Genomic DNA, 15,668 nt, shown 5'->3' with positions numbered 1-15,668 from the left:
ACTTCACAACAAACTGGCAATCATTTATCTTCTCAAGCCTCTCAGCACCTTTGTGGAGGCTAAAGGGGCTGTTCACTGACAGGGAGATCAGTGTGGCACACACATGCAAAACAGAGCCCACCTGTCTCTCAGCCACAGGGGCACAGACCTACCTATGCACATCTCAGCTGACTAAAAGCAGTGAAAACTTACTGCAGTAGAAGCGCCAAGATAGTTTATTATCCAATCTTTCACATAAAGGAAGCTTAAAAAACCCCAACTCTCACACCCATCTCACACTCCCTACCAGAACAGCTAACCTGCAAGAAATGTAATCTGCCTTACACCATGCAATTAAGTACATGAAGAAAGGAAGGCGTTTTTGGCCTTAGGATGCCACTTTTCCTCTGACTAATGAAAAAAAGTTGTAACTATTTCAAAGTTCTGGGAATTTAGTATTTCACTCCCTCATAGAGGTTTTAATTAAGAACCTGACAAACTGACCTTTAACATAAGTGGACAGTGTAATTCTTGCCTTCTGCAGTCTCCACAAATCGTGACTCAAGACAAAAATCTCATGTTGCCTGATAGGAAGTGATATAGCCCAGGAGCCACAAGCACAAGAAATCAGCAGATACAAATGCAGAAAGAAAGCATCAGGAGAGACTCCAAGTGACTTTGCTGAATTATTACAGTTCTTTCCTAACAGTCTGAATAATCCCTAAGCACAAAACTTTGATTTAAGCTTTAGAAACATAACTTGGGGCTGGACAGAGAATGCTTTTAGTGGGATGAACTGATTTTGGTACCTCAGCGTGCAAATTCATCCACACAGATGCACATGCTGGACTATGATACTTTGTCAATAGTAAAAACCACAACACAAATGCAGAAAGTTTACAAGCAGAAGATTCCACAAAGAATACTGAAGATCAGTATTTGGAAATTTATGTTCTCGTTTGAGCATTACTAAATAAATATTAAAATTCATGCAACTGCAAAACTCATCAGAGAACTCTTTAGGATATTTGTGTCTCTAAGGGAACTCATGATTTAGATCAGAGCATGCAAACAGGTCATCTGCTAGTGAACATGCTCCTGGTTAAAGTAACCTTGTCCTCTGTGCTAATTTTTTATGAAATCCGTATTAATCCAGGATAGGGACAAAGAAAGACATGATTCGGGAACATCCAAGTGGTGAGGTATCACTGGAGTGATGATCTGGCTTCTTACCTGAGACCAGGCTGCAAAATGATTTATCAGACTCAGAGAAGGACAGCAGCTAGCACACAAGGATCTCAAGTAACAGCAGCTTCTGGGGTAGCAGTATGAGCAGCTTAGTTTCCAGGATCAAAGTCCAGTCAATGATGAAGCACATTGCTTTGTCCATTCAATAACCACCATCTCTTCTAGACCAATTGCCTACATAGGCCCAGATTATTCTGAGCTGGTGGTGCTTCCTGAGAGCATCAGAAAATGAGGATTCAAGTCCTTGGAGCTCCAACAAGCATCCAGAAATCCCTGGGAAAGCCATTGGCCCCTGCTGCAAGGCTTCTCATGCTGCACGTGCTCAAAATGCCTTCAGACAGCACCCTTGGAGAGTCCAGGGGACTCTAAAAAAGACACTCGAGTCTTGTGTGAGCAATAGTGGATGAGCCTGAGCTTCCCACATCTCTGTGCTTGGCTCCTCCTGGTGCCAATGTGGTGCAGGAATCCAGTCTGCAAAGCACCACACATGTAAACCACAGCTGTGCCCCTGTGCTGCAGCTATGGGTGACATGCAACCCACTGAGACACAGCAAAGTCACCTGTTTCAGTTCCCTGGTAACACGATGCCTTCCACCATTACACCTGCACACACCAAGAGGAAAAACTCAGCTTTCCTTCAGAATGCAACCAATGCACAGAATGAGAGTTTATCTAATATATAAAGCTCAAAACATTCAGAAAATACAATGCAATCACTCAAAACTAATCACACAACTTGGCTATGTGTGCACATGTCCCACTAAAAGGTTTTAATTTAAACCCTCTTCTGCTTTTTGTTGACTATGAAACATTCCTCTGAGTGCAAGAGAAGCTTGCACAGGCACAGCCATCACTAATCATTTCATGGTCACTAACTCCAGCACAAAAACTCCCACACAGAAGAGTGGCGTGGGCCTTGTGCTGTACAGGAGAGAGTTTCTCCCCTGTAAATTAACTTTGTCAGCACACAGAATTTTTTTAAAAAAGAAAAAATGTAAGTATTACATCATCTAATTACTTAGGGAATGAACAGAATGTTTTCAAAATGCAAATTTAAGGCATCTGTATTTTAATTACAGCACCAAAACTGCAAGATACTTGTCTCCACACACATTTTCCATTCATCTTCAGAGATGGCTGCATACAGAGTATTAGTTTCATAGTATAAACCTACTCCCACGTACATTCCCAAAATAATTGGCATGTATTACCAATAAACAAACACACGCACACAAGTTTTCAGGCCGCCCACAGACATGAGAGACATAAAGAAGACTTGTCACTTTTGCTTTTGGGATAGTAACTAAAATTGCTTCAACTTTTAATACAGGGAAAACAATGCAAGAGCAGCATGAGCTTTGGCACCACACATTTAACACAACGCTCAGTTCACAAAATCTTTAAAAATATGCAAATAGATCCTGTTGCTACATAGCTGATTTCCCATATGAAAGCTAACAAAGGCTAAACAGAACCTTAGCTACAATACGTTTTTTCTGTGTTACACTCAATGAGCTCAGTTGTACTGTTGTCAGCCTATAAAATTGACTTTTATACTGAGTCACTAAGAGGATACAGATGACAAACAACTCCATTACAGAAGGCTGACAAATTCTTGCCTTGAGAAGCAACAGTGACATGACGACATCAGCAACGCTCACTTCATCTTTGCATAAAATACAGTTGTCATCTTCTACTTCACATCTGCACTGTGGTATCTCCTTCACAGTCAGTCTGAGTCTTCACTTTCATTTCATCCCCCAAAGACCAGTGCTATGGTATGAAATAGCACTGATTTTCCAAAAAAAGCTCTTTTTTTGGTCATGAATCCTTGGCATAAGATATACTGTAGAAAGTCTCTGTAGCTACATGCTTGTTAGCAATGGGGGAGCAGGGGTGGGGGATAAATACACTGGTGCTATCCTAAAACACATTCAAAACCCCATTCTCAGAATTGAAAATAAGCAAAACAAAAAAGCCTACCTGATTCTCAGGGATGCTCCTGATAAATACTGAACTCAGCTCAAAAGTAAGTACAAATTACCTTTTAACTTGACTCCATAGAAAGATGGTGTAACAAACATTTTGGGAAATGGAGTGCACTCTTAACTTGTGCATGAAGGATAAGCATCTCCAGGGTCAGCATTATCAGACAGATTAAGGTGTCATATAAATCAGGACATATGGAGAATTCTCTTAATTTCCAACAGAAACAAGATTTTAGTCTGCTCCAGATTTGCAATGCTAAAAAATATGTTTCTTTCAATATTTTGAACATATAAAAAAGGGACTTTGAGAAGAGACAGTGAGAAACTTTTCAAATCTGATTGATTCAAGATTGGGGTGAGTGTTGAACCTCAGAAATACCACACTGGCTGTCTTTGCATAATTATCCCTCACTGCCCTCAGCTTTTATAATCAAGCTTTGAAGTCTACTTCATATTTCTTACACTTTTACAATTTATTATAACTTGGCACATCAGTGAACACAACTACATTTGTGTCCTGATACTAAGACAGTTTAAAATCAAGAACAACAGACATTACCATCTATTTGCCCTTCCAAATAGACATGATAGGAAGCAATTTGAAAAGTAATACAGGGATTAACAGAACATATTGAATAAATACACTGAGCTGATTGGATGTGGAAACAGAATTCTTTAGTTTGGAAAACATGCTTAAAATCAATTATTAACCCAACACTGCAACATCCACCACGGAACCATGTGCCTAAGCACCGCATCTATAAATCTTTGAAATCACTCCAGGTATGGTTGACTCCCCTACTTCCCTTCCATAAGGGAGTCCCAATGCTTAACAACCCTTTCAGTGAAGCAGTTTTTCCCAATATCTAATCTAAATCTCCTCTGGTGCAACTTGAGGCCATTTTCTCTCATCCTGTCACTTGTTACCTGTGATAAGGTCCCCACCCAGCTTCCTTTTCTCCAGGCTAAACCACCCACAGCTGCTGATCAGACTGGTGCTCCAGACCCTTCTCCAGCTCCAGTGCCCTTCCCTGGGCTTGCTCCAGCCCCTCAGTGACTTTCTTTAGTGAGAGGCCCAGAACAGGAGGTAGTACTCGAGGTGTGGCCCTGCCAAGTACAGGGGGACAATCCCTGCCCTGGTCCTGCTGGCCACACTACTACTGATCCAGGCCAGGATGCCATTGTCCTTCTTGGCCACCTGGGCACAGCTGGCACATGTTCAGCTGCTGTTGAGCACCCCCAGGTCCTTTTCTGCAGGGAAGTTCTCCGGCCACTCTACCGCCAACCCACAGTGCTGCACGGGGCTGTTGTGATCCAAAAGCAGGACCTGGCACTTCCTTGCCCTGAAGAATTCTGCTTTACACAAATAAAATACACATCCTTTTCCTATGCTGCCTAGGGGTGAATGAAAAAATTATGAATCACCATATTAACAAATTAAACCTCTTTTTTTTTTCCCTTTAAATTGAATCATTAATCACCTTCAGCTTCTGTTCTGGCAGAACAGATGTGGCCATTTGTCACTGAGGACAAACTGCAAAGGCTTTTGATAAGGAGTAGAATAGCCTACCTGGAACAACCTCAAAAAGGAACTTTCCTGGACTTTCTTCATTGCAGGGATGCTCAATTACTCTGTTGCCAGGCAGAAAGATGGTACCCTAAAGAAAAAGTAATAACAAACATGGGATTAAAACTGCTACCATATTTCTGACAGACTAATGCTGCTTCTTTTCGGACTGGGTTAAACATGAATTTTTCATTGTAAACACCTGAGAAGCTGATTTCCAAAATGAGATTGAGAGATTATCCCAAAAGCCAACATCATAGGTATTTTTAATTAACTGAGGCATTTGATAACAGCTTTAAGTTTTTTTTTTTAATCTCTTGGGTATTTGATACCATGCAGAGTTTTGTACTTATCACATGTACTAAATCCCACTGTTCTGGAGGGAAAATTCGAGACGTAAAAGCAAGGGGTAGTGAAGAGCTAGGAAGCTGCATGAATGAGGCAGGTGAACTCAGCAGCCAGGCTTTTTGGCTGAAGCCAAAGGGGGTGTGGACAGAAGAGGACTCTCATTTTGTGCGGTGCGTACCCAGTTCCTGCTCTAGGCCCTTTTACCATAGCATCCCAGGGAAGATAATAGAGAGAAAACATCCCACTCCCACCCCGTGGCAGCAGCATGCCAGGCTGCTGGTGCTAAGCCATAGCAGGCACAGATAGAGTCCTGTCCAAAGATGTGTTTGCTACAGGCAGAGACACATCAGAAAATCTCTGTGATGGGCATTATAAGCCTTTATTACAAATTTACTACCTTGAGAGAGGTGGGGAATTTTAGCTGTGCATACTTCAAGTAATACCCAAAAACAAAAACCACCCCTGCAACCCTCAAAATATTTCTGGGGCTGTGTTGATGACACAGCTTATTTCCTCTCCTTTGGGTCTGCTGACACATGGCATGGACAGACCACCCCATTCCTCTGAGACCTTTTTCATTTTTAGAAATTACAGCTCCTCCTAGTACCATTTCAGCCTCAGTCAGCAGGCACTTCTCAGTGAAATTACGATGGGTTGGCTGTCAAGGGATAAATTTTCAGAGCAGCATCCTAGGAATTGTATTAGAAACAAGCTCTCCACCACTGTTAATAGGAGATAACATCCACTTAGTAATATTATCCAATTATGGCATAATGGGGCCCCCATTTCCAAAGTAAACAACTTACATAACTTGCACATCTTAAACACGGAATACATCAAATAAGGTCCTTATCTCCTGAGATATCATTGATCATCAAAATGGAGCGCCACTTTCCATAGTGGTTTCAACCAAATGCCCAAATATGTCAGACTCCTCATTTAAACAACCTTAAAGATATCCCTGTACATGAAAAACATCAATTTCGTTATCCAGAATTCATTGTCATGACCTGGAACCTTCACTACCAGCAAAACCATTTACAATTACTGGGAAGTCGAGACAAGTGGAAACACTACAGTCTTCTCACAAAGGAATCCTTACAAACTGATAGGAAAAAAACACCTGAAAGAACAGGCAACAAATGTTTCACAAAATAAGTATTTGTACCAGCTGATGTGGCATCTGGGCTCTATACCAACTTATCACTACTGTGTGCCAGCAAGAACAGTGTCATCACAGGAAGGCAAAGAGAGGGTGCACAGTGATTTTGTCAGAACACACAGAATCACCTCCATGAAACACTCTGATGCTTGCTGCTGAAAGCAGATGAAGCAGCACAGCTTTCTGCTGAGGTGGAACAAGCAGCAGGTACTAGCAGTTGTGGGCAGATGTCCCCACTCACTGCATATACAAATGTATCATAAGCGTTAAGTGCCTTGGTCCAACAGCTCCATTTGGAGCGATCTTCCTTCATTCCTGCCACACACAACACCTGTTAGCAGATGTCACACCCCAAAGTCTTCTGTGAAATACCTTATTAGGCCACCAAAATACAATAAACAAAAATGATCATGTAAACAGGAAACATAAGTCACAATACAGTTCAAATTCTCATATTAACATCTAAAGAAAAAACAGGAGAATCTAAGGAATACATTTTTTCTGAGACTTATGGGAGACTAGGAATAAGAATCTCTAAAAGGCATTTTAACTACGTGTATTTTTGTCCCGTGTAACAGACCATTAAGACTGGAATAAGACTTTCTTGCCCACTTTCAGACTGAGTTGGTTTTACCCAGAAGAAGCTCCACCCAGCACACTGGATGTGCAGATCACTCTTCATGCTAGAGTTTCACTGTCTCGGGAGCTTGCACCACTGAGGGCATACAACATATGCAAGCCAATCATAGGTCTTGCTACTCAATTAAACAAAAATACAAAATTAACGAGACCTAGCCTATAGCACTGTAAACTAAAATCAATTCATGAGACAGTAAATGAAAACTGCACTGAACTTTGCTGTCAAATCATTAGCAACAGACACGCTGCAGACTCATTACAGTATGACGTTTTCTGATTCTTTGATGCAAAACTCTTTTACCATTTACAGGGAGCTCTCACAATGACAGATTTTTGAGAACATAGAAGCAAGAGTGTTATATTTATAACACTAGTGCCTTTGTTTCATAGATGAAACCTCTTCCACCTACTAAAATATAAAGCCTAAGGCCACACACAATAGCTAAGTTAATATGAAGAAAAACCAGACAGTAACACCATACAGAATAGTGCTGTAGTTTAAAAAGAAAATGTCCTCAAGTGGTGATTTTATTTCACTATTTCCAGAACTATTATTGCAAACATCAGTGCACATTAAATACTTCAATATACATATGTGAGGGTTTTTTTTTAATTAAAATAATAGAAATAATAGTTTTGTTTGTGCAACATGCACCTGGGTGCCCAACTCTAGTGGAGAAAGCCTTAAGAGAGCAACTGCAGCTCTCTCACTTCCCATTCTGTCTGCTTTCACACCCATCTGTCTGCCTTCACCACACAGCAACACTTCCCCCTTGCTAAGTTTTGTAGCTGTCTACGTAACTGTACTGAGGCTGTCTGGAGTGTCCCTTTGCCGAGTTTCTCAGCAGCTGATGCCCAGGGAACACATCTGTACTGCAACAAAGCCCTGGCTGCAGGGTATCTGATATAAACGGGGTCCCCAGATCACTGTTGGTCCCCTTGCCCAATTGCCTTTCGGGGCTCCTTAAGGTGCAACATTAGGCCTGTCCTTACAGCCTGGAAAGCCCCATGAGTATGGACTATCAGTTAGTTGCAAAGCTTCAACAAGTTCAAGCTCTGCTTTCTGCCTTGAGTACCTAATTCCAGGGGGAAGTAGGAGAAAACCAACCAGAGAGCCTTAAGTCACCTGACAAGACAGTAATTTGCATCCAAAAGAGGAAGGTGATTTCCAGAGGAAATACATGTTTTAACTTAGTTGTCAGTGCATGCAAATGTTTCATAATAAGGCAGCTTCACATTGCTTCACATCAAAGTCTTCAGATCATTCAAAATATTTAAAAAATCTCAATGCAAGACTGCAGATTGGAGCAAATTAATATTTTGCTTTCAAAAAAGGAAAAAAAAAAAAATCAGCATGGTGCCAGCAGGAATCAAGACATATAGAAATACAGGAAAAAGGGAAGTGGGAGAAAAATGTGGCCCTGACCCAAGTCTCTCATGGTTCCCATTGCCATTCTGTTTGCAGGCTGCACCTCCACCAAGTTAGCAGTGCTTTGCAGAGCTCCTGCTGCAGTATGCCCAAATTATTTTTCCATTTCTAGCACTTCTGTCCTTATCAGAGCAGTTCTGCTTCTCTAGCTGAGCATTCAGGATGACTCACAGCACACAGGAGAAATCTGGATTGCTCAAGAAGCATTGGCCTTTTCCCTAACAAGAGTAACAAGCCAACTTTCAAAGCAGATTCTCACACACACCAATTTTTCTATAGCACATTGTTGCTTCAAACCAAAGATCTCCTAAACAGCAGATAAAAATGTTTGTTAAAATTAAGAATCTGTGTAAACGAAGTGTTTAACTTGAGAAAAAAATACTGTTCCGTTAACTAAGTGCTTGATAAAACACTGTAGTGCAGCAAGAATGACATCAATCTACTTTGGATTAGTTTCACAGCATGATACAGTCTTGCTCAAATAGATGTTTTATCCCATGCTGGTCCCTGAAAACATTTTCAGCACCATTCAGCAGCTGAATTTCAGGAGGAAGCACGGAAGAGGAGACAGGATGGCCACCGCACAAGTGCTTCATGAGGAGCAGCTGACAGATGGCGTTTCTGTTTGCACGCTCCGTGTAACACACTGCACCAGGGAAGTGACCCTGTGCCTCCTGCTGGCTCTGCTCCGTTACTTTTCCCTAGGTACACTCTCCCCTGCCTTATTTCAACTCTGTTTTCTGAAGCAGACTTACCACCTTGTCCAAGAGATACCAGGTTTTGCCCAAGAAAGCTTATGATACAAGGAATTCCAATGCTTTGAAGATGCTGATTGGCAAATGTGAAGACAAATACATGATTTTAAGTATCTCTGGATGGATTTTACTCAAAAAGTACATAGACACATGAGGCAATTTAAGTGCTTTCTTGCCAAAATAACATTTTCAGGTTTTATCCCAATACACTTTCCCAGGGCTATTTGCTTGCTGTAGTTTGTCCTGCTACCCCTTAAAAAAAGGATGAGAAGTACAGAGTACCAGCAGTTATATCAGATGTTCTTCTTGTCCTTCCAGCTTTGATTATTTATCAAAGATCACTGAACTCTACTTTGACTTTCAAGTTAGGTGCTTTTTACTTACATATCTGTTTTTGTGGTTTCATGGAAAACTCATCACATCAGCAGGAAAGTCATCAGCCAGGAAAGAGGCAGCTGATAGAAGGGATGAAGAGGCAGAAGGAATCTTTGGGTACTTGTGTCTTCTCTTATGACTCACAGCCACATCCAACACAGCAGTGTTCTGTGGTTTCTTTTCTCACTGTTGCTGTTTCTGCAAAGTCTGGGCTGCCAAATTTTAGAACAACAGCTCAGATGGCATCTTGAATGGAAAAATGCCATCAGAAAAAATGAAAAATACTACTTTTAAAATGAAAAATACTACTTTTAGTGAATAATACTCTCAATATCTCCAGTATTTACAAGGTCGCTGCCAGAAAGGCATCTACTGTATTTCACAGAGAAGCCTGTTAATCAATGTACATTAAATAAAATACATGACACAAGTATATTTCTACATGTATTTACTGACATGTGCACCTGTGAATTCATAAATAAGCGATGCATAGCAAAGAAGGAGAAAGAACATGCAAGTTATCAGTTATTTATAAATTCTTGTTCCTCCCATTGCTGTTTCTGCTTTTAAGCTACCACAAAAATAGATCTCGAGTCCAAGTGAGTCCTTTGCACTGTCAGGAGCCTACAGACAGAAATCCACTTGTACTAAAGTCAGTAATGAATGAAACCTGCACTAGACTCACCACAAGAAGTTTGACTGCAATGGTTTTTTAAAAATTCAACTCTACTTCCACCATTACAATTCATTTCCAAGATCCCAGTGAAATCATTAACTGCAAAAGGGCACAGCAACTCTGAAAGCAAGTCCTTTAATCTGACTGCCTACACAGAAATATCTGTATTTCAAAGTGGGCCTGAGCAAATTCTCCAGCTGGCTCCAAACCCCGGGTCAGTGCAGATTTTTAAAATTTTTACCATAAGAATGGGTTTTTACACCACTTAAGGAACCAAAGCACAGAAAGAAGTACATTTACTGCAGGAGGTGATACACCTCTTGGCTTATAATTTTTGCAGCTATTTACAGTTTTGCAATTACACACCATACATTTTTCTGGCATAAATACTGTTGCATTTGACATTTTCTTGTCCCACTAAGTTATCACATTTCTAGAGTTTGTTTCTGTTGAAGAATGAGAATTATTGTTTAGTTCTCAGAAGCTCTGCAAACAGAAGCCTAAAGAAGTCTTCTTTCCTTTACTTAAAGCAATGTTCAAACCTACCTGATAGCTTAATATTAAAAAAAAAAAAAAAGGGTATATTCTTTCCTGTGGTGGTGAATAGCATCTATATAGTTTGCCTGATACAGAGCACCGAAACATTTATTCTGACATGAGAGATGGAACTGACCGTTTTATTACTTTGTGATTACAGTTTCTTTAAAGATTTTTCTCCTCTCCTGCCAGACATTTCACTTCATGGTTGAGTGCTTCTCTGCTTGAGAGAAACTTCCTCAAGAATGAAGCAGTCTTGGCTTACACAGCCACTAGGCAAAAATCTCCCTCACTTATCCCGTAAGAGAAAGCAAGCTCATGCCAAGTTAAGCTATTGACAGCACAAAAAATTAAGTTTGCCTAAACCCAGAGGCTAGATCCATACTGCATGCCTATGGTTTCGATTCCTCTAGTAAGGACAAGAAAGAAGAAACAGCTATGATAAACTGAGCTCAGGTAAGAGAACACGTCACAGGGTTCAGGGGCAGGAGGTGCCTTCCTGTGGAACCCACTCTGCAGTTGCCATATTCCTCACAGAAATGTCCCTTGATATTTTCCAAAGGCAAAGAAAAAAATAAGATGCATAAATAAACTCAGAGAGTGCACTGAGTTTAAGAACTCATGAATACAAGCTGACAACATTATAACATGCACACATGGAAGTTTTGATAAAATTAGGCTTCGCAGTGCTCATTAAATTTTGATCAACACAAAAATTTAACTGGGCACTACTGAATTTTTAGAGATTTTTACTACAGAAAAAAATACTTCCAATAGCTCTGGTCAGTAAGAAATTCAGCTTTTAATTAGATAAAACTATTTTCCCAAGATAAAAAGCCAATAAAGCACCAGAACACAAAGGACCAAGTCTTGCTTTACAGATCTTTTCAGCAAAGGAAATTTATCAACTTCCAGTCCTGAGAACATCTAGGTCAAAACAATGCAATTATTCTCCAAAAGGATAATATTTGACAAGGGGAAAATTTCAAATATGACCTCTCATTTATATACAAAGCTCTCCAGTGACAGTCTGGACAGATATAGCAATACTGTGAGAGAGACTCTGGCCTGTTTAGAAGTCTGGTTGACATGAGTTCCCTGTGAGACATTCCTGCAGGGCAAAGGAATCCAGGAAGGCTGGACATTTTTCAAGGAAGAAATCTTAAAGATGCAGAAGCAGGCTGTTCCCAAAAGCCAAAAGACAAGATGGTGGAGAAGACCACCAGGCTGGGTGAACACAGAGCTTTGGCAGAGAGTGAAAAAGGAGGAGAGTTTATCATCTTTGGAAGTAGGGGCATGCAATTCAGGAGGACTACAAGGATGTGGTGAGATTATGCAGAGAGTAAATTAGAAGGCCCAAAACTCAACTAGAACTTAATCTGACTACTTCTGTAAAAGACAGTAAAAATGATTGTATAAATACATTGGCAACAAAGGAAGGCTAAGGAAAATCACCCTTTACTGGATGTGGGGTAAAATGTAGTGACAAACGATGATGAAAAGGCTGATGTACTCAATCCCTTCTTTGGGAACAGAACCAGCCAGCACGGATTTATGAAAGGCAGGTCAGCTAACTTGATTTCCCTCTATCACAAGGAGACCCCCCCCCTTAATGCATGAGGAAAGGGCTCTGGATTAATAAATAAATAAATAAATAATAAAACATTTTACATTAATAAAACCTTTGACACAGTTTCCCACAACATTCTCATGGAGAAACTGGTTGCTCCTGGCTTGGATGGGGGTACTCTTCACTGGGTTAAAAAGCTGCCTGGATGGCTGGGCACAGAGACTGGTGTAAATGGAGTTAAATCCAGCTGTCAGATGGCTACAAGTGGTGTTTATCTGCTGGAGAGTAGGAAGACTCTGAAGAGGGATCTGAACAAGCTGGATCCATGGGACAAGGCCAACTCTATGTTTTTTCCAGGAAATCTATATATGGCCAACTATCCCACCTAGGACAATTAATTTCCATGTCAAAGTAAAGGCTGAAGTTGCTGCAGATTTCCTAAAAATTACACATAAAGTGCATCTTAAGAGCAGAAAAAAGGTGGCAGAGAGACATGGAAATGGGACCACAATTCCACCAAATTGGTTTTTCTCCTGTGCAAATACTCTTGTCAGCTTTTGTCTAGCAAAACATTCCAAGGAAATCTGCCTAATTTATCTAAGTTATTACCTTGCAGTTTTTTATAAAAGAAGAAAATTCAGTTTCACATGGAAAAATTTCAGATGTTAATGGCAAGGGCTGTATATTTGTTTTGCAAGGTTTTTTAATGACTTTAGTGCCTGTTGCTTTAACATCTATATACATTGTTCATATTTAATCTATATAGTAAATTTTCTATAAGCACAGCTGATTAAGTGCTACTACACTACAAATACCACAATCACACAGAATGAACAGTTCATTTAGCTTTCTGGCATCTGTGTAGGGTATTCTGCTGGTACTTATTTAAGGGCTTACATTAAGTAGCAGTGATCCTGTCTCAGGGAGACTAGGGTCATGTCTTTTGTGCTATCTGCACAAAATTGGTGCCACCTAAACAATTAACACAACTGGAAAACTCGGATTCCCTGAAAACAAATTACTTCTCCTGCAGTACCAGTAGTGCGCAGTAGGTATTTCCAGATTTTACTTTTAGTTCAGCATCTTCATTTGTGTCATTCATTCTGTGGTACTGTTTCCAATTTGAAACTGGAGCTCTTGGATAGTTTCATCTTTATAGCTGATCAGAATCACACACTTTTTCAGCTTTTGTATGCGACTTAGCTGTTCATTGTTAGTCTTATTAGTATATTAGTAACATGGTTTTTGAGGACAAGGTTTAAATTACAAGCTATGTAAGAAAAGGTGCCAGATAATCCCCAGTTTAAATAACTACAAAATCAAGGCAGAGTTTAGGAGGAGTTGGTTTAGGTCAAGTCAAGTATCAGTGAATCAGTTCAGTTATGCAGAATACATGCACATTTCTGCAATTCTGCTTGCACAAGTTAGGGTGAGGGTTTTTTCTGTACACGTGGTTTCTTCATAATCTCCAACTGGCACAATGTGCATTCAGAACTATTTCAAACTGTGGCAAGTTGTTGACGTTACTTCAACACCATGAACTGATGTGGACCACAAAACCAACCTAGGGTAAGGCAACAACCAGTCAAGGACCACCACAAACAACTCCTCTCTGTGCTAGTTTAATTGACCGATTTTTTCCCCTTGGATATCTCTTTCTACAGTTTGCTACTCTGGGAGGAATTTACCAGGTGCATGATTAAAATCACAGTGTCACAGGATAACAGACTGGAAAGTGCTATATTCAAAAGATAACCAGGGGAAAAAAGTCCACTTTTCCATCTTTTATCTCAGTGGTTTGGCTGTAAGAACACTATGGGAGACCACATCAAAGCCAAAGCTGAGCCATAGAGCTGCTCCCTCTGTATGCTCAAGTTTTCAGAAGGACTTGCTCCAGCATCTTGCCAGGGTCTGCAGGGAGGCTGACCTTTTAAATTAGAGGTATCTTTTTAAAATAGCCAATATTTTTCAAGACTCTGCTGTCTCAAAATAGCACTTACTTCACTGAGAATAAATAAGACTCTCATAACCTAGATTTTTACACTGCTCTCTGAATACCACCACCTAAGGTATTTTACAACATTCTCTAAACATACAGCAAGAACAACTGAGCGTACTTGGGCTTACTACAGCTTTTTAAAAATTTTACAGACTTAAATATCAAACCATCATTTATCTGCTTTTCCACAAGACAGTGCGACAAGCTTTCTGCAGACCTGTTGAGGGGTGTGTATCTTGCAGAGTGCCAGACAGTCTGGAATAAAAATGGATTCAGGGTGACTAGAGGCCAGCATTATTAACTGCACTCCAGCAGCTGCTCTGTTCTAACCATATTAATATAAATACCTTAGATTCCATGTTGCTATTTTAATAAGTTATCAAAATATAAATGACCATGAAGGCCTTCACAGTCTGCAGGAGAAACTACAGAAGCCTTTACAAAAGCAAGAGGACAAAATACTGTTTATGGAAGAGGAGAAACCAAGCAGTGTTTACACAGCAGGTGAATAGAAACAAAGCTCCAGGTTTTCTGGCAAACACAGGAATATTTCAGCCACTGAACTGCTCCCTGCCTGGAGTTATTGTTGAAAAGGGGCCTTTCTTCCCACTGTTAAGAAAAAGTAGTTCATACTAGTCATCTGCTGTCAACACTTTGGAATCTGCTTTTTTTTGAGAGACAGCTCCAGAAGCTTTAAGCATTTCTAGATGCACATTTATTTCTGTTGCACATTTGTTTTCTTCAAAATGAAAACACAGGGCAAACATGTCAAATTAGTCAGCCCACCAATATGCAAATAAAAACTTTACTCTGGAGCTGAACCAGAAGGAGCCCCATTCTCTGGCATGCTCACAGCTACAGAGCATAGTGACTCCAGCTGGAGCTGGGATCATCACAGGAAACCCAGGTACCCATTATATCAGGATGTGGCAAGAAAAAGAAGCGTTTCGCAAGTTTATAGTGGTTTGTGAAAACTATCACACTATTTTATCTCATGGGACAAAACGTAACTGAGCCAAAAGAGAAACAGAAAAGCTTCTGAATTCTAATATCCACTTGAGTCACTGCTTTCACAGGCTGCTTTCTGAAGCCAGAACACACAGTGAAGGTAATCAACATTTCATTACTATTTTTAAAGGGTACAATTTTACAATGCCAGTGCTTCCACCAGTGGCTATTACCAATCATGCTTCTAACTTTGCTCATGTACCTCACAAATCTCTACACAGCTTTCTCCCTCCTTACCCACTGCTTTTACTTTTTCTAGCTCCTTTCTGCCTTTCTACATCTCTTCTGCAACATCAGTGAGCTTCAGTCTGATCACTGCATAGCTTAACTAAAAGTTGAGTATTGTTTACTCAGCCAGAAATGTCTTCCAGATCCACAGTAAATCAAA

The 15,668-nt window shown here is 40.3% G+C and overlaps 1 protein-coding gene across 4 annotated transcripts in view; it reads right to left on the bottom strand.

Annotated features, from left to right (window-relative positions):
* Positions 1-15,668, bottom strand: part of ARHGAP24 (Rho GTPase activating protein 24) — a 181,361-nt gene that overhangs the window by 112,775 nt on the left and 52,918 nt on the right. For 2 of the 4 annotated variants that reach the window (XM_068187695.1, XM_068187696.1), the window contains one exon: positions 4,786-4,873. In XM_068187695.1, coding sequence (XP_068043796.1) covers positions 4,786-4,873 — 88 coding nt within the window. Of the gene's footprint in view, positions 1-1,212; positions 1,699-4,785; positions 4,874-15,668 lie in introns of those variants that run through there. The other 2 variants (XM_068187699.1, XM_068187701.1) reach the window with 2 other exon arrangements.

This window comes from Anomalospiza imberbis, chromosome 4, assembly GCF_031753505.1.
Source record: "Anomalospiza imberbis isolate Cuckoo-Finch-1a 21T00152 chromosome 4, ASM3175350v1, whole genome shotgun sequence".
Taxonomy (NCBI): Eukaryota; Metazoa; Chordata; class Aves; order Passeriformes; family Viduidae; genus Anomalospiza; species Anomalospiza imberbis.
This window is presented reverse-complemented; position numbering and strand designations above follow the sequence as displayed.